Source organism: Ammospiza caudacuta, chromosome 4, assembly GCF_027887145.1.
Source record: "Ammospiza caudacuta isolate bAmmCau1 chromosome 4, bAmmCau1.pri, whole genome shotgun sequence".
Taxonomy (NCBI): Eukaryota; Metazoa; Chordata; class Aves; order Passeriformes; family Passerellidae; genus Ammospiza; species Ammospiza caudacuta.
In genome coordinates this window covers 60,654,603-60,673,378 of record NC_080596.1, presented here as the reverse complement: position 1 = coordinate 60,673,378, position 18,776 = coordinate 60,654,603, and the positions used below count along the sequence as shown (strand labels likewise).

At 38.3% G+C, this 18,776-nt stretch overlaps 1 protein-coding gene across 4 annotated transcripts in view; it reads right to left on the bottom strand.

Moving 5' to 3' along the window:
* Window positions 1-18,776, bottom strand: part of PPP2R2C (protein phosphatase 2 regulatory subunit Bgamma) — a 189,730-nt gene that overhangs the window by 25,535 nt on the left and 145,419 nt on the right. For all 4 annotated transcript variants that reach the window (XM_058803030.1, XM_058803032.1, XM_058803031.1 and 1 more), the window contains one exon: window positions 4,299-4,463. In XM_058803030.1, the coding sequence (XP_058659013.1) occupies window positions 4,299-4,463 (165 nt within the window). The remainder of the gene's footprint in view (window positions 1-4,298; window positions 4,464-18,776) is intronic.

Below are 18,776 nucleotides of genomic sequence, written 5' to 3'. Positions count from 1 at the left end.
GGCATCTCTGAGTCACAAACCAAACCTGGAAACCATTTTACACTTTTAAGATCCTGCTTGTCCAGCCCATCGGTTGTGATGCACCAGCTGAGAGCTTTGCTCTGCTCAGGGAAGATGGGTTGGCATTGCCTGACACCTACAAACCCTCCTGCGCTCACAGGGAGGAGGGCTCTGAACGGCTCCTGCTACAGACCCAGGGGACACGAGCCTCAGCAGTCTGTCTGGAGGTGAGAAAGCACCAACTCATGGTGACAGAGGCTAATGCTATACAATCCCAAAATTTGTGGTTTTAAGATCACTGTAGCACACAGAGCAATAAACTTGAAACTGCAGCTCCTCTTTCCTTGAAGTATTTTGCTGTAAACTTTACACATGGGTAATGGATAATTAGAAATAGGGTTTTAGTCTACAAATACGTATTAAGAAATGAATACTAAAAATCCCTTAAAGCAACATACAGAATTTAAATAAATTACTACAGCTTCTGAAGTATGCAATGGCTTTAAGATGTTAAGGCTATTACATGAAATATCAATAGGAGTTATACTCTTGAGTGGCTTAAATTTCCATATTGCATAACTATACAGTTTGTATTTACCATTTAATGATAGTTTTAATAATTCTGATGAACTACTGAAAAAGCACTTAATTTTTTTTCTGACTTCACATGCTCAGTTTTCTTCAGCTGACTGCTTTATTGCATGATTTGTTGAAACAGCCATATGTACCCATCTAGCCTACCAGCTGTTTGGAAGAATGATATTAACTCCATGCACATTTATGAGGATCTCTGAACATAATATTAACCATAAAAAATTAAAAACCAAATTAGCAACTATTCGTTAACTGAACAAATGCTGCTGTAAGTATATTTTCAGTTAGGATGATCTTACTGCAACAGTATTCATACGCTTGCCTTCCTTGACACCTAAACCTCTTGCATAAAAATTTATGGAATTTGAGGTGGGGGTTAATTCTTTTATTTCTTCAATGTTCCCAGCTGACTGCTCTAACAACAGTACTCTTGCTGCTGACACTGATTTCCATATACTGCCATTTTTCTACACTGCACTGCCATGCATGTTGCCTGATGACATCTCAAAGGCAATCTTTGGATGCTTTGGCAAGTACACTATTCATGTGAAAGGTTCCATATTATTTAAATTAATTCCCTATCTGCTGCTGCTTGAGTCTGACTTTCATAATTTTAATCTTTACCTATAACACTGTGGGCTGCAAGAACACCTTCCTCAGTCCCACTCCTCTAATATTCTAAACAAGCAGGGACATTCATCTCTTTGGCACCTCCTCTCCAGAGCATTTTTGGTGGCATCCTCTCCCACTACTTGCAAAGTCTGACAATAACAGGGAACAGCATTATGTATGTACCTGCTCTGGGGTTACAGAGTGGTCTTTCCCCTGATAAACATTTGCAATAACTATGTAAGATTTTCTTGTGATCCTCACTCAGCACCGCACAATCTGTTACAGAGCTGTTATAAGAAGGAGTTTCAGGTAGTCTATTAGAGACACAACACATTTTATCACACCTTATCTGAATCTCAATGACCATTTAAAATTCAGCTACTGACCTGGTATTTTTTCACTGCCTTATAAACAGATTTGGTGGTCTGAGATAATTTTTTAAGGGACAGATATCCTCCCATTACAACTCATCACACAAATTGGCAGTTTGCTATTAAATCTCAGCATAGGCATCAAGGATGAGTACATATGGAAGTAGTCTCATCTTGTCCATGTCAAAGTCACGAGGATTTATAAGGAAAGCCTTGTCGTGCTGCTGTCACTAATGCAGAAAAGAGAGATTCTGCCACTAAGCTCAGAAAACCAGAAATCTTCATGACATTATAATTTATTAACATCCTATGATGGTTGACTTACACTACAGACATTAATATGTAATTTATTTTTACAGTATGGCACAGTAATTATTCATGGCACTCTCTAAACCTGTACAAATGGAAGGCTCTCCCCCCAGAACTGCAATGGACTTTGTGAGAGCTACAGAGATTTGAATAAATAAAGGGAAAAGGAGCAAATGAAAAAGTTCACAACATATGCTCATTATCCAGGTGTTTTTGTTAAGTGTTACATTTCATCTTTTATCCCTAAGAATGTGTACATCCATTACAATCTTGGAATAGCATCTGAAATACAGCACACTACTAGACTGTGCTGAGAAAGCAGGGATGTATGGCACATTGTGAGGGTTTACTGAGACTCCAGTTGTGGTGTTTTGTTTGAAAAATGAAGCAATTTATGGGGAAGGACTGAAAGACAAGGCAAGCTAGGAGAGCAGGGTACTGATCATGCATATGCACCAGCTGTAAATTTAGCAACTGTAAAGAAGAATAAGATTCACAGTCAAGGTACCAGAGAGACAATCATGCAAATAACTTGATTTTGCAGGCTGTTTTTGGACATATCCTTTTTGGCTGCTATGGGCTGTATATAATTCACTTTTCTTGTCTCTGAGAGCTATACTGAAACCACTCCAATCAGCAGTACATGGGCCTGCTCCCTTTAACACTTTGGAAGTTCTACCATTGCTGTATCAATTTTGTACTGTACCCACTCAGATTCTCAATGAGCTTGACTCGACTTCAGTGCAGCAATGCTACATTAAATGGCTATTTTCTAACTCATAGATCTGGAAAATGGGGTTTAATCAATGACCATTAGACCTTGCACTCCCCTCTGACATAAAATGCCTTCTTTCATCCAGTGTTGCTGTATTGTGGCTGTAATAAGTTCTGATTGGCATTTGGCATTGAGTTACAGGGCCATGGAGGCCTTATTAGCAGGAAGAAATGGAAGTATTACAGAACAAAACAATTAAGGGGGACAGGATAACTCACAGCATTGTGTCATGCTTACATTTCACTTCATGGTATTGAATTCCCACTACAAGTACAAGAGATACAGCTAACAAAGGTAAAGCACTTCTCTGCTTGGGAAATTGTCCTTGAAGGTTATTTTTTTATAATTGCACACCACATTCTAAGAGATTCTGAGCATGTGCATTTCTCCTTGCACTCAAAAGGCCTAGTCATATGCTTTTTACTAAATTCACTTCAGTTTTAAAACAGCATATGTATGAAATCTGTGCACCACTTATGTCTCATTTAAATCTTTGCTTACTTTTTCCTCCCCTCTTGCCCCTACTAATAAGATCTGCTATCTCAGGTTCAAGTAGGCACTGAATGGCATAAAACCTCTTATGTGCTCTGGTACTAAAAGAATTTCTCTTGAATTTTCTTCCAATGTTTCAGCATGGCAAAAGAGGCTGATGACCCAGTTCGGTGAGATGGAGGTGTCCTGGAAGAGCCCTCGTCCTGAAGGTGGCTAAAGCAGAGCCACCCCAGCTCATTCATGAGGTTTTCAGCCTCTCACCAACCACCACATGATTCCTTTGTCTGGGCATTGTCAGCCTCAGGAGATTAGGAACAAACAGGTGGTTTGCACAGGGCAAAGTGCCCGGGCTTGCCAGATTACTGGTGGGAAGAACCACAGTCTGTCATCTTTAGACCCCAAAGAGCTGGTAGTAAGACAATATAAACATGCATTCTTCTTCAAGTTTTACTTTGAGTACAAAGATAGTCACATATTTTAAAATTTTACTTCCTTTTGCTTATGTACATTTCAGATATGAACTATCATGATTTGGTGGTTCACCTAGGCTACATAATATCATGTAGGATGGATGACAATTTCTGTACCAACACAATTTTTTTTCTTCCCCTCCTTCCTCCCTTCCCTACCACATCCTGTTTACTTATTGCATTTCCTCTGAGTTTTTCCAGATGTAATGTTGAAAAAATACATATAGGGAATGTGAGACTACATTTTTAGGAAGGATACTGAGATTTCCTAATTCAGAAAATGGATTCAAAATTTGAAGACAGTCTGACAATCAAAATTTACTTGCTCTAGCACTGAGAAGAGTACTTGTGTATTCAAACCAGCACGATCATCTACTTAAATACTCCCTCATCCTCCTTCATTTGTTAGGAATTCTCTTTATTTTATTAGAGTTCTGGGTTCTTCACTGATCCCTGCAATAAGAACTGTAAGGGCAACCAGTCACAGACACAACTGTTACAAAGTTCATAGCTAATACTTACACAGGTGAAAAAAATTCTTCTTTATGCTATTTTCTTTTTCTTTTGCCTGCAAGTGAGAAACTAATACACTGGGGTATGCACCCATCTATGTGCTGTGTGTGAATAAGACTTTAATGTTAGACTTTAATGACATCTGGGGCTCAGTGGACTTACGCTTGGAATGTTTGTCACAGAGGGCTGATGCCCTCATGTCGCAGAGTCTCAGGGATCCTTTGCTGCTGCTGTAGACAAAGAGGTTGCAGTGGTGGGGATGGAACTCAGAGGCTGTAATCACTTCTGTCAGGTCCTCCATATTGGCTGGCTTTATATCTACAATGTCTGAATGGTAGTTTCATCAAGAAAAATGCAGGTAAACCATAACTCTTACTTGAAGGAAGCATGCAAATGTATACACACATAATGCTTTTAAAGATATACTCAATTTTTTGGTAGTAGTAAAGTTTTCAGTTTCCATATCTGACCCACTTAATACAAACACAAAGAGCAATGTAAAACTCAAAGTCTGCAGAGTTTTACTGCAGATGCCATTAGCAGGTCACCATTTACCCATGCTGTGCAAAGACATCAAAGAAACAGTGTTGCAGGGACACAGAAATCTCACTTCAATTCTTCATTGAAGCTAATAGAGAACAGGTAGCTATATCTCCTGTACTTGTTACTGAAACCAGTGCTCTACCCCAGATAATGCTGATTGAGAGGGAACAATGCACAGATCAGATCTGCTCACTCCAGTCAGGCTCACTGGCTTTTATGATTATGCAACTTAAGCTAAAAATACAAGCAGATTAAGGTAAAAGATCTCCCTCCAGAAAAAAAAGGTGCCTTATTTTTTTTTTTGCAAAGGTATGTGTGGCAAACACAGAAGTATTTATGCAAACAATTTTGGGTGAATATATACTAATAAAATTTCCTTTAGAAAAAACATGTGCAGTATTAGCTAAGCTATTTGAATATTTACAAAGTAGTATCTGAAATGGCATTCTTGTGTTTTTTATGTAAATGACATCCACTACCAAAATCAGGACAAATTTCTGTGACTGAGAATTGTACACCTGAATCATTTAAGTGAACATCATCTGGAAGAAAAATATATCAAATATCTAGTTTCCCAAGCAGAAACTTGTCAGCTGGATCACCAAAAATTATCCACATGAGGTGTAACTCACGTGGTGCCTCTCCAACACTTACATATCCACTTGTACACATTACCTGCCTTAAAGCCCAGGACTTACACTGAGCCCATGTTTGGAGAAAAAGACCAGTCTGTGAAAGATTGCTTACAGAGAAAATAAAGTAGAAGTGTCATTAGGGGGCTGGAAGAAAGCAATAGATACACAAGCATAAAATGAAAGATGGATATATATATATATATATGTAAAGCAGTACATTTAAATAAGATTGTGCATTTTCACATGGCCCTCAGCAGTCTGCTGCAGATAAGCCATCCAAATGTTAACAAATCCTTCGAACAGGAAGAGTAACATTACCCTGGTTTACTGATGAGTTTGTGCGAGAAGCAGTAAAGGATTTGCATAAGATCACTTGGGAAATGCATGACAGAACAAACCCAGCTCTAACTGAGTCCCAGGGCAGAGCCCTAAACACAAATCATCTCAGTGCCTGCATTCCCTGAACATAAAATTTGAATCAGCTGATGTTCAAAATTTAAACATCTCAGAGGATAAGATAAATGAGAAAATCTGTTTTATTGATGGTGAGAGGAATCATATATCATGGTACTAAGCCTCTTTCTGTTCCCACTGTGACCACTTCCCAAATGGAAGACCAATCAAAGACCTTTGATTGATTTCTGTGGGAATGGGATACAGTCCATCACAACCTTAACACACCATACTTTGATCTTTCCCAAAAATATAGGTCTGGAATTTCACTACAGTGAAATAGTACAAAAGATTCAGAGATAATTATCTTGATGACTGCGCATATATCACACTGTTGTCGTTTTGGTTTTTTTCTTCTTTTTTTCCCCATGTGGTTTAGAAAGGAAAATATCAGCAAAACTATTAATATCTTGTGACATTTAATAACAACTGGGAATGAATTAATGCTGCATTTTAACTGCATTCCTACTTACTTGTACTATCACATTTGCATCCATCTCCAAGAATCCATCATGATTAATAAAAGTGTAATGAATGTTAAGATTTAGAAGCATTGATTTAGCTATTTTATAAAGCATCACTAAATAATCCTGAAAATCAACAAAAAAAATAACCTTTATTCAGTTATGTGTATTTGGTGAATTTGTCTCAAGAAACACCTTTAAGTACAAGCAGTTGCTTTCAGGGATTGAATTGCTTTGTGGAGTTCAGAGAAATTATGGTTACTCAATAGAAGAATTCTACCTCTCAACAGAGAGATGAATAATTGCTGAGTGATGAGAAAGATATAAAATATAAATGGAGTATATGAAACAGTCATGGTAAGTATAATGCTGAAGACACTATTGATGAATTTCCTTTCATTGTGTAAAATGAATAAACCTATAACAAATAATGAAATTAAATATTCCATCCTCCTGCCAGAAAAGCAAAAAATACTTATAACATACTGCATTTCCAGACATGATCTAAATCTCCACTGAGAAAGAATCTCATTTGCCTACTGAGGACCATAGCAAAAATGAAAATTCATCATTCCACTACATGTAGAAAAATTAAAACAGTAACAATATATTGAAGTAAACAACCAAGGGACTAGAGAGTTGCAGATGAGATTTACCCCAAATGCATTTGTAATAATAGATGGAAAAACAGCCTTTGTTTTGACAGCTACAGAACCCAATATATCAAAAGAAGAATATGTTACACAAAAGAACATTTTCCTCCTCTCATGATTTTTGCCATCTATTTGAAAACAATCAAGTACAGCTTGACATGTGCTGTGTGGGAACTGTATTTAAACTAGCATGAAATGGTAAGGGCAAGCATCTCCCATGAGACATTTCTCATTTCTAGTTTCTATCTTCCTTTTGTGTGTCTTGTCTTCCTTTTAAGCACAGCATTGCACAGTAGGAAAAAATAATAAAAAAAAAAAAAAACAAAAAAAACCAAAAAAAACAACAAAAAAAAAAAACACACCCCAAAACTGGACCAGACAGTGTGCTTCAGAAACGGGGCCTTTGGTGAACTTGAAAAGCATGAAACAGTGGGAATCTGGCAGAAACTGATTAAATGAAAATTCCACTGCTAAAGAGAAAACTATGGTAATAGCACAAACCTGTAGTTGTCTCCTACACTGCTGCCTTCCCCTGCAATCAGATCTTGTGGAGGGCTGTCTTGAGTGGGGCTCTGTCATTCTCCCCCACTGCACTCACCTCTGAAATACCGATCACATCTGACTCTGGCTATACCACATGTGATCTGTTTCATTTTCAGAGAATGCAAAAAACACCTAGGACCAAAGGCATCTAAGACAGAAAGAACAGAGAGTTCAGTTCACCATTGGCAGAGTACTTAGATAGAATTCTGTCGTCCTAAAAAAGTCAGTGTTTCTGTGCCTTAGCAGGGTAGAAATTTCCCCTAAGAAAATGAAAAACATGTTCATATTGCTTTGAGTCCCACACATGCTTGACAAGAACAAGACATTTTGATCCATGGCAGATACTTACACTAAGGGAAGGCTGAACTTGCACCTTACCAGTGATGGGCTAGAATGCACTGGCAGTCTTTTAATTCATTAACATTCAAAGAAGGAATGGAAAATATCTTCTTGCTTGCAAAAAAAGAGAACAGGTCCTTCTCCCTTAACTATTTGCTATCTTATATACCATGTCCTCCACTGCTTGGCTCCATAGAACAGGATAAAGCTATGAAGATGCCAGCAGACTTTATAGATGCTGTCCACAGCAAAATGGAAATAAAAATAAATGGAAATAAAATAAATAAATGGAAAGAAAATGTCGAATACACTCAGCAACTACAATGGTGAGAGATGATGTTCTCACAGCTGGGTTAGGAGAACTACAAGATCAAGAAAGGGAATTTTGGGAAAGGCAACAAAGCTACTCTAAGGCAATGTAGCCTTTACTTTGTCTGAGCTGCCTTCCCCAAAATATTCAAGAACAGAAGTATAACAAAGGAGAGTGAGCAGGGCAGGGCCTGGCTGCAAGGAGGCTTTAGGGAAAGATCTGAGGGAAGGGGGAGGGGGAGAGAAGAAAAACTCTAAGAGAGGAGAAAGGAAAGAGCATAAGGAAAGGCATGATTAACAACCTGCAATGATATGCAGTGTGAGGAATGTGATCTGAGTACACGATTCAGTTTGTGGTATGTTTAGTTCTAATCCAGCATTGTATGCTGCTGCTGTGCAGCTGATAGCAAAATGAGGATAACAGGAGGAAGGAAATTTGTTCCATTGCCTCTGGGCCACTGATCTAACATAAATATTTCCCTCTGGGAGAAGTCACTCCAGAAAGTTTCTTTTATTGAAGGTTACAAAGTTGACCCTCACCTTGATCCAAAATTCATATTAATCAGACTTCTACTCTTGATCAGCTAGAATATAAATGAGTATGCCTGCTTTATGCTCATACCAAAACATGTATAATAAGAATATGGAAAATACACAGAGTTCCTGCTGAGCAAAAAAGGTCCCGGAATAAGTTTTCTTGTATGATAATGGAAACATAGCAGCCTCCTCAAAACAGATTAAATTCCCTTTGAAGTGAACAGTATGCATAAAGAAATAGCTGCTTCATCTTCTTCAAACCATCAAGGAATTCTACAAGAAACTGAATTTTGTAGAGAACAAATTTGTAGCTCACAAGCTATGGCATATAAAGGATTAAATCTTCTACCACTATTTTGGAATAATTTTTAAATTACTTGTGTGTTAACTGCAGGAAAGAAATTGTTTCAATGGTCAGAAGAAGGCTTGAGAAAAAAAAATTACCTGCCCCCCTTCCCCCTTTATTCAACTGCAATGGAGGAGGAGAGTCTTTCTTTAGAAAGCCAGACAAAATTTTCCATAATAACTTCACAAGAAAAACAAAATTCTCATCTTTCTTATTTCAATATATGCTGATATGACACTTCATTTTTATCCCTGCGTGGGACTTAGGTTTTTGCAAATTTAAGCACTTTCAAAAAATAACCTTCAGCATAGCATATCTTACCAAACCTGGCAGTTCCCAGTGTTTTCCACAGAGGTTTGTTCAGGTTACTAATTTTGTCTGCATCTCACACCTACATTTCTGCCTAGCCTGAGAAAGATTCACTGACTAGCAGTTGAAATCAATAGCAATTCATGGAAGCTGCCAGGGCTTGAGTTTAGAGTAATTGATTACTGTGGTCCTGCAGAGGCTCTACACTTTTAATACAAGCATTTCTCTGAGTGGTTTCCCCTGCAAGTCATTTACTGCACACTATTTTCATTACAAGGAGGGAACTGTGATGCCTACAAATCAAGCTCTACCAGTTTTACACTTCCTACATGATGGTTATAACATTCCTACACCATGTGCCAGTTGGGAAAAAAAATTCCAAATGGCTCCAGCTTTCTTCCAGGCTGGGTATGTTAGGCCTCAGTGTGCTTGACAACATCGTGATGTGACTACATCAATCTTATTATCAACAAAAGAACCAAGCCCTAACTTTTAAATAACCATCAACTCACTCCTTTCTTCCCATTTCTTACAGATACACTGTATGTTTTCACTGTTGAATGACAATTCTACAACAGGCATCACTTGGCAGTATGGACAGCACTGGATAGGGTCCAGCTTCCCCAGCTCTGTATTTCAGGCCTGTTGTCCAGGAGTCAGGGGGTCAGAAATGAACTGTCAATCGGTTAATAGATGTGACCTTTCTTCAGATTCCACTGTTTTACCTTAGGCAAAGAGAGTATTTATATTCCAAGTATTCCTAACAGCCACAGTGCCAATGTTTTTCATTGCACAGCATTTGCCCAGTGCTCCACTAAAAGCATGTACTATATGGGTTTTATTAGAAGCCCAGAGAATTGCAATTACATTTTCTGTATCATTTGACTGTTCTGGACCACAAAAGCATGAATTGCATAAGTGTGTGCTCCTCCCAGCTGACTTGAACCTAATACCTGTTAATGTAAGATATCAATCCATACTAAGTTGTGCAATGTCCGCCTAATTCTATTTTTAACTCTGTGGTATTTATAACAGTGATTCTTCAGACATCATACTGCAGTTGGGAACTTTGGTAACAGTCTAACACTGGTGGTGACTTGCTGAAAATATCAATTTAAAGGACTTGATTTTGTCTGGAAATAAAATGTCTTTATCAAAGGCTTTCTGACAGTGCCATTACAATAGTAGAAAGGCTTCTGTAGTTTTCCTCATATCAGGATTATGAGATACAGAAAGAGTAAAAACCACTATGAGGCTTGTTAGCTCTATGTGGAAGGCCAAACCATAGCCAATTATGTCAGGTGCTGTGCAAACACAAAGTATAGGGACTGCTCACAACACAAAGAACACGTACAAAGAGCATACAAAGAAGAGATTAAGTAATGTTAACACAGTTCTGTGGAGTTCTGAGGTTTCTTAAGTCAAGGATTACAGGCTAAGCTAGTTGAGAAAGAGCTGTTAGCAGAAGAAGGAAAGTCATGGTCATAGCAAAAGGCTGCAGTAGCAATAAACTTTCCACCCATTCAGCTAGAACTAGCCACAAAAGAGAATTTGGCCGTGTTAGCTAAACAAGAGGTTGAGATTCAGTTCATCCAGAGACAGGATGACATATTCAGTGCATCCTCCTGTATTATTGGCAGTGCACTTTTATCCAGTGTGGGTAACAAGAGGTCTGCATGCTGGAATGATGCTTCCTGGGCAATGGCCTCACATTTACCCTCAGCACACCACTGTCACTACAGGATGGCCCACGTCTCCTCACAGTCTAGTATGCAATGCTCAGCCACAGTCATGCCTGTTTTGCTCTCTCTTTCTGCCTTCTAACACCATAACACTTACAACAAATGAGGATCACAAAGGTGAACACTCAGACCCTTTCTATGTGTTTAGGAACCAAGATGTTACTGATTTATCTGGCAGCTGATAGAAACCAGAGAGCCTCAGGATGATGGGACAACAGTTGTTCAGGAATGTAACCTAAATATCCAACTTCTGAGCCAAAGCTGAAACTTGTGGAATTCCTGTCTCAAGTTTCATTTGGAACTGGAGATATATAGCAAGAAATTCAAAGTAGTACTAGAAACATCTTCCCTTCATTAGGCTTAAAGCAAAGTAGAGTCAGTATTAGTGCTAATGTTTTACAGAAAATTAAACTGAGGGAGGAAGTGGCAAAGGCTTGGCAAAGTTAAGAGCCAGCAAGACTGGATTCTGATCTAGTGGCTCTCTCCTCGCTACCTGCAGCTGTCCAGTCATGGCAGTATTCCCTCAGTTCTCTTCTTGATTCATTGGTTTTGAGAGGTTATTATTCTTCTCATTATTACATTTGTCTTTTGCAACTTTCTCCCAGAATGCATGCTGGTCTGAAGACTCATTCTGAATTTGGGAGACCTCACTCTGATCTTTGCAACATCAGAATTACTTTGCACTCCTGTTATCTTGGTAGGATAAAAAGAGACAGCAGCAAGAAAACCCTGAATCTCCATTACACAAATATTACTTGAAAAAAGAATCAACATCTTTTATGTGTACTTAGTAAAATTTTAGGAAATTGCTTTTACTGCCATAAATTCAGTAAACATCAGACTTTGCAGAACGCAAGTTGCAGAAAAACTACTCTACTATATAAGAGAAACTGCCTATGGAGTAGCTGGAACATTTGACCAAGTGTTGCAAGCAGAGAATTGTAGAGTAGCACTGCTAGAAAAGAGACCACTTTAAATGGTGCAGGTCACATCCACACTTTATCATAGATAAGCCTGTTCCTACACATTGCAACCAGTGATTTACTCAGAGAATAATGAATTTAGAAGTAGATAATGGAAAACTTTAATTTATTTAGGAATGGAATTTTTGGCTTTTTGTTTGAAAAGAGCACCCACATTTTCAACTGTAAACACAGTCACATGCCTGCTTTAGCAAAAACCATATGCAGATTGAAATTTTCAAGAGCAACGACATCATTATCTGCGTATACACAGCTGAAAGAAAAGTTAAGTGGATGAATCAGCAAAGGAAGACCTGCCTTCAAAATACACACCTGCAGACAGTCACTGAAAGATTACAAACTCATATTTAGTTCATATATTTGCATATTAATTGATTATGATTTGTCTGAAACTACTGTGGCACGCTTGATGTTACACTTGGAACACAAATACCGGAAGGGCCTCAGGTACAAATAAATTATTAATGGAAGAGCACTATGAAGCCCCTGAGCTGAGCTCCTCTTAGGCAGTGCTGTTCTACGTGGTGTGGTTAAGTGGCATCGTGTACTACACACTGGCAAAGGTTCCAAGAAAAGAGTGATTCAACATTAATAAGGCAAGGATAATTTATAAACAAAAGCAGTATAATCTCATTGCTCACAAACCTTTCCTGGAACACATTAACAGAAAACTGAGAGGGATCTACTTAGTTTACTGAATAGAATCCCTGGTAGTACAGAGAAATATGACATATAAAATTCTCCAAATTCCATCTTAAAAACAGCCAGGGATTTTTTTCCCACATAACTTGGAAATAAGAAATGAAATGTCTTCCTTTTCTTCTTTTTTTCTTTCTTTTTTTTTTTTTAAGTGAATAACCTATATGCTAACACACAATTCCTATCAAGAAATTTCTTTTTGGTAATTGCTAAAATCCCATGCAACTGAGGAAGATCTGTCTCAAATAAAAGCACACACAGAAGTTCCAGCTGGAGGGTATAGACTCTTTAGAACATTTGGGTGGTGACTTTTCTTTCACAATATGCAACTTAATCTTTTATATAGATTTCAGCTAACCCCAATACAGTAGTATTTGTACCACACTAGGCTGGAGAATTTTTCTGATTTTTCAATTTGAATCACAAACTATACATTTTTGCAAACTTTAGCTAGCTGCAAGTGTCCTTCAGAGCATAAATCTCTCCCCTTCTCTGCATGCTTCTTATGGAAGTAGTGAAATAAAACTATCTTCAAAAATAGCCAGATACTTCTGAAAAAATAGCTACTTTGAAACACTAATAAAATTTACATTCAAATCACCTATACTGCATTGCAAAAGATACCTGAATAAAATCTGGTGGCAGGACTTATTATCTGGTCACTCAATTCACTTGAAAGGATTTTCAAAAATGCCCATCAGCATGCAGTATGCCAACACATCAAAATCAACTTACTCTTAAGACTGGTGCTATACCTTTGTGAAAGTTTATATGGCCTTGATTTACAGAGCATTTCTATTCCAAAGGTGCAAACCACTGCAATTCCACATGCAGTCCTTACCAATGTGTATTATTACAACACAAAATGAAGTAATGTGTGCATTAATGAGAGTGTCCCAGCTCTTTTAAGAGTGAGAAAAGCTTCCAGTGTCTCGTGTTCTGGCAGCTCACACAGGTACAGACTTCAGGCTTGACACAATACCTGAGATGATCCCATGAGAATTTTTGTGACATCTTTGTATGAGTATTCTTCAAGCTAAAGATTTTTTTAGCTAATGAGCAAAACAAGTTATAGTTTCTTCTTTTTTTATGTTAATACTCTGAGAAAGACTGAGCTTTGCAAGGTTAATTTCAAGTCCAAACTCACATGGGAATTAGAATAATTAGACTCATTTAAGAGAATTCTCCCCTCTGGCAGAGCTGATTAAATTATTTATACATTATCTTTTCATATAATTGTACCTAGAACTGTGTAAATGGGGTTTTTTGTCTAACTTTCAATAAATTCATAATACACGTTTTTCAAGTTGGATACACCGACTGCACCTGTGACAACAGAGAATGGCTCATTTTCAAAAAGCTTCAATGAGAAATTAATCCAGAGGGAAACAGAAGCATGCAATTTAAAAGCTTCTACAATGACAACACACTGATTAAAACTCATCAGCTGAAGAAATAAAATTAGTAAAGACAATAAATCTTGGACTGAATCCTGTTACCCATTTCTACAAGAATAACTTCACTGACTGCAGTCACATTACACTAAAATAGGAGTGCTGCTTAGATGAGGATCAGTTCCATGAAGTGACCCTTTATCTGTAATTTAATATTCTTTGACATAGTTCCCAAATCCCTCTCTGCTAAGGATCTCAGATTCTGGATAACACCTGAAATTTCTTTGCTGAAAAAGGAAATCCTGTAGTTGATGCTAACATTCATTTCAGCTCTATTATATGCTCTTTCTCTCTTCCACACCAATAAACCTGAGAAAGGTTGAGATAACGATATTTTAGAGGCCATCCCTGATACAAAATGGTAACTTGTTTGCTATCGTCCCTATTACATTGGAAATCAGTTGGCTCTGTGGAGATCTGTGAGAAGATATCTTTGCACCTATTGTAAAATTTTAAGTATCTCCTAGAGTCACATTTCCTAGATTGCTCTACAAACACATGAATTCAGTGAAATCTCAATTGTGTTCTTTAATGCACTATTAAGGAATTCTGAAATGGTTTTTACGGGCTCAGAATTTCACACTATTCTCTATCATTTGCTACAACTCCAGTCAATTTTCTTTTTCCTTTTTACAATTCACTATACATTTTCAAAAACCAAGATTATTCTAATGCCTCAGGCTATGTTTTTCCTTACCTCTGCAGAAATGAAATCACAGGTATGGGTGCCTATTTGGGGACAACGGCATTAGAGAAGACAGAGGGCTAGATAAAAAAATCCATTAAAAGAATAACATAATCACATACCTCAAGTTGCGTATGGACAGGAGTGATAACTAAGAAAATGATGTATTCTGATTAACAAATTCATATTTCTATTAAACAATAAATCTACAGTGCAGTAATTATCACAAGGGTATAGCTATGCTCAAATCACCTTAAATTAACTTCCTTAAAAGCAACTGTGGAAAAAGGAACAGACTGGTCATTGCCAAGAATGCAAAGGCCTCAGCTGTAATTGGTTTTTCACAGCCAGATTCAACTACTCCAATTTATTTATTCTGGAGGATGGCTAGCTAGGCAATATTTCCATAATGCCCTCCCCTGCCCTGATGGCACTGGTATCACACACTCAGGCCATGCACTGTTTGCTCTCACTGCAATGCACATTTCAGCTGCATGGCCAGGAGGATCTCACTCAGGGATTCAGTGCTAAGATCCTGCTTAACTAGCTCTGATATTGCTCCTTTGGCTATCAGTCATGCTCTGCCATCAAATTCCCTCTGACTGGCTGACAGGCAAATTCCTAAGATAGGAGTCAATTTAAGGTAATCAGAATAGTTAAAAGCAATTGTTTCTGACAGGGATCACAAAGTGTCCTCTGGCAAGAAGCAAAACCAAACTTATTGAAAGACCCCTTCTGCAGATTTAGTCATGGTTTTCAGAGCTCCCTAAATATGAACTTAGAGATCCTTAAGAGATTTCTGAAAAGATGCTGAGACTTCTCTGGACTTCTTGAAAACAAATAATCTGCAAGGTGCACATTATAGTGCCCATTCACACAGCCTCACTGCTGTAATTATTAGCTAGTATTTGAATTACACAGCTAGTGATAAAGACTGCAATTTGCATGAGCTCACATATAAACATGCCATTTTTCTTACTCTGAAAAGCTTAAAAGCTGTACTCAATTAAGATATTCTAAATAATGATGACCACATCAGAAATAATTTTGTATCTGAACTGAATGTAGCTTTACCTCAACAGAAGCAGAAGAGAATTCAGTGCCTTTTTCAGAAGCTGTATCTACATTAGTGCCTACTAGGCAAAGTTGTTTAAGTGATCCTAGAAATGCAGTTCTCTCTTGGTACTTTGCACTGGGGACACACAGAATTTTTCTTACAAATTAGTCTTTTGAGAGTTCATGAAAGGCTTCATTTACTATTGGGATTCTCTGCAGTTCAGAGAAGATGACAACTTACATTTACAAATACTATTTACCTATCACCATCACTTATTTATTAATTTCACCCCTAGACTGACACTAAAAACATTTCTTGTCTGATTTTAATAAAAGAATCCCTACTGCATTTTTCCTAACATGCAGATAAAAACACACACCAAGGACTTCCCCAGAGGGACCTGGACAAGCTCAAGAAGTGAGGCCAAGAGAATCTCATGAGGTTCAACAGTACCAAGGACAAGGTGCTGCACCTGGGTCAGGGCAAGCCCTGGTACCAACTCAGGCTGGGGGATGAAGGGATCAAGAGCAGCCCTGTGAGAAGAACTTGGGGATGCTGCTGGATGAGAGGCTGGATGCACTCACAGCCCAGACACCAACTGTGCCCTGGTTGCACCCAAAGCAGTGTGGGCAGCAGGCCAAGGGAGGCGATCCTGCCCCTCTACTCCACTCTGGTCAGACTCCACCCGGAGTGCTGTGTCCAGTTCTGGAGATGATCTGAATTGCTTATGCTTTCTGCTTACTTAATTAAAAGAATCTTTCCAAAAATAAGGGGCTATTTTTCATTATTTCAAGAATTCCTTTAAGTACCCTTAATACATATCTATACAGCACTTTGTTGTGGTCCCATCAGCAGCACTTTATGGAGCTTTATGTTGGAGTTTGTGCCTATCCTAAGCCTCAGTATATGATCTATGACCTGGTGCCCTTCATACATACCTTTGCTGACACAGAAATAACAAGCATTAGGAATAAAACCTATATAAGAACCACAGCACACGCTGCTAATCTATTAATTACATCTTAACAAAAGTTATTACTGAACTACACCAGTGTAAATAATCCTCAAGTTACCAAGTGATATGGTATCTGTAGTTTCATAGCCAATTTCAAAATAATTTATTTTTCATAAGCTGAAAAGATCTCAAACCCAGAAAATTAAAAGGCAAATCGATGGAAACTGCCATTTTGCAGAGCTTTGAGAATCAGATCACTTCAAAACAAGCTGAAATAGACTGTGAATCATCGCTAAATGGGTCACAATCAATTTCCCTCTACTACAGTAATTTTTCCCATGCAAAACTTTTCCATTGCTTCAGATAAGAGTAACATAAATGGAAAATTCTTGGGAAAGACAAGGGTCTACAAGGCTTAAGAACTACAACTCAGATATGAAAATCTTTGGGTTTGCCACTGCCAACTCTTAGTAGAAGACTCTTTTACTAGACAGTATTCTGTTCTGAAAAAGTGGAGTCTAGCAAGGGAATCCCATCAACCCAGAATCTAATCAGCTCATTGAAAAAGCTTATTTCCCCCCCTCAGTTGTTCACATAGGAGTGTTTTAATGAGAAAGGCAAAGCAATCCTTTCTCAAGAGTTAGAATCAGAGAGCTCTCAAAACCATGAGATCAGTGTACATGGTACCTCTGCAATCCTCTAACTTACAGACCTGATTTTAGCTTTGCAGGCATCTTCATTCTCCTTTACCAGAGAGAGAGACACACAGTGCATGTGGGAGAGGGAGGGACTCTAGGAAGTAAATAACAAAAGAAGAACACAATTTTGAGGAGAAGCTACTCAAACATTGCTAGTAGCAACTCAGCTGGAATATGACTCCATGGTATAATATTCACTTTTTAAATACCTGACAGAGACTGACACACTCTTCTTGACAGAATAGGAAGTGCTAACATGGCTTAGACAGAGCTCTCCAAAGAGAATACGGTCTGCCATCTCCCAAACAGTGCAGTGGGTGGGGGTGGCAGCAGTTTCTCACACAGTGCAGACACACTTCTGAGAGCACAGAAAGTGCATCCTTTGCACAGAGCTTGTGCACAGTCATCCTCACTCAGGCATTTTTACACAAACAGCCTTATCTCACTCAAGGGGGTAAACTTCCTCCAAAAAAAACAAGACAATACTGCAGATCTGCTTCAGTTTAGCTTTCACATACTTAGCACTGAGGCAAGGACAGGGATTTTGTAAGGCTGGCTATTTCCCCCAGGCTAGGCTGCTCCCAGAGCTCTGGATTTGCCCTATACATGCACTACATTCAAATGAACAGTAGGCTGCCACAAACTTGGTCTCCATCAATGTACCAAGTTATTTTGGTTTTTTCTATTTTTTTCCTGTTGTTTACTTCTTAAGTAAATTCATTTTCCCAAGATATGGTGCCTAACAAACTGACTATCCAAGATATGCCTCAAATACCAGAATACATTAGACTGCAAGAAGGCCCTATGGTGTTTTGCTAATTAGCTTTACCCTTTTGGGACACAGAAGAAGGAATTTTTTATTAAAACAGGATAACCCTGGACTATATTGATCTGACTGAGAAATGAGTATTTTAGTCAAGATGAGTCTCAAGATGAGCACATGCTGGAAACAGCAATGTTGTTTCCATAGCAATGCCATGACAGCCTCTAGAGTGAAATAGTGCTACCAGGAAATGAAGGGAGTTCAAGTGCTATGAGTTACATAGTTCTGTGAGCAATCCAAATACATTCTCATAAAGAATATTTAGTGCAGCTAGATAGTCCAAAGATTGCTGCTAATGGCAAGTAAGCCTTATCAGTATGCTCCTGGCAGTCCTTTTTTCTCATTCATTTCACCCAAGATGATTATCTAAAGACTTAAGCTATGGGCAACACTGCTAAACCATTTCAGACCAA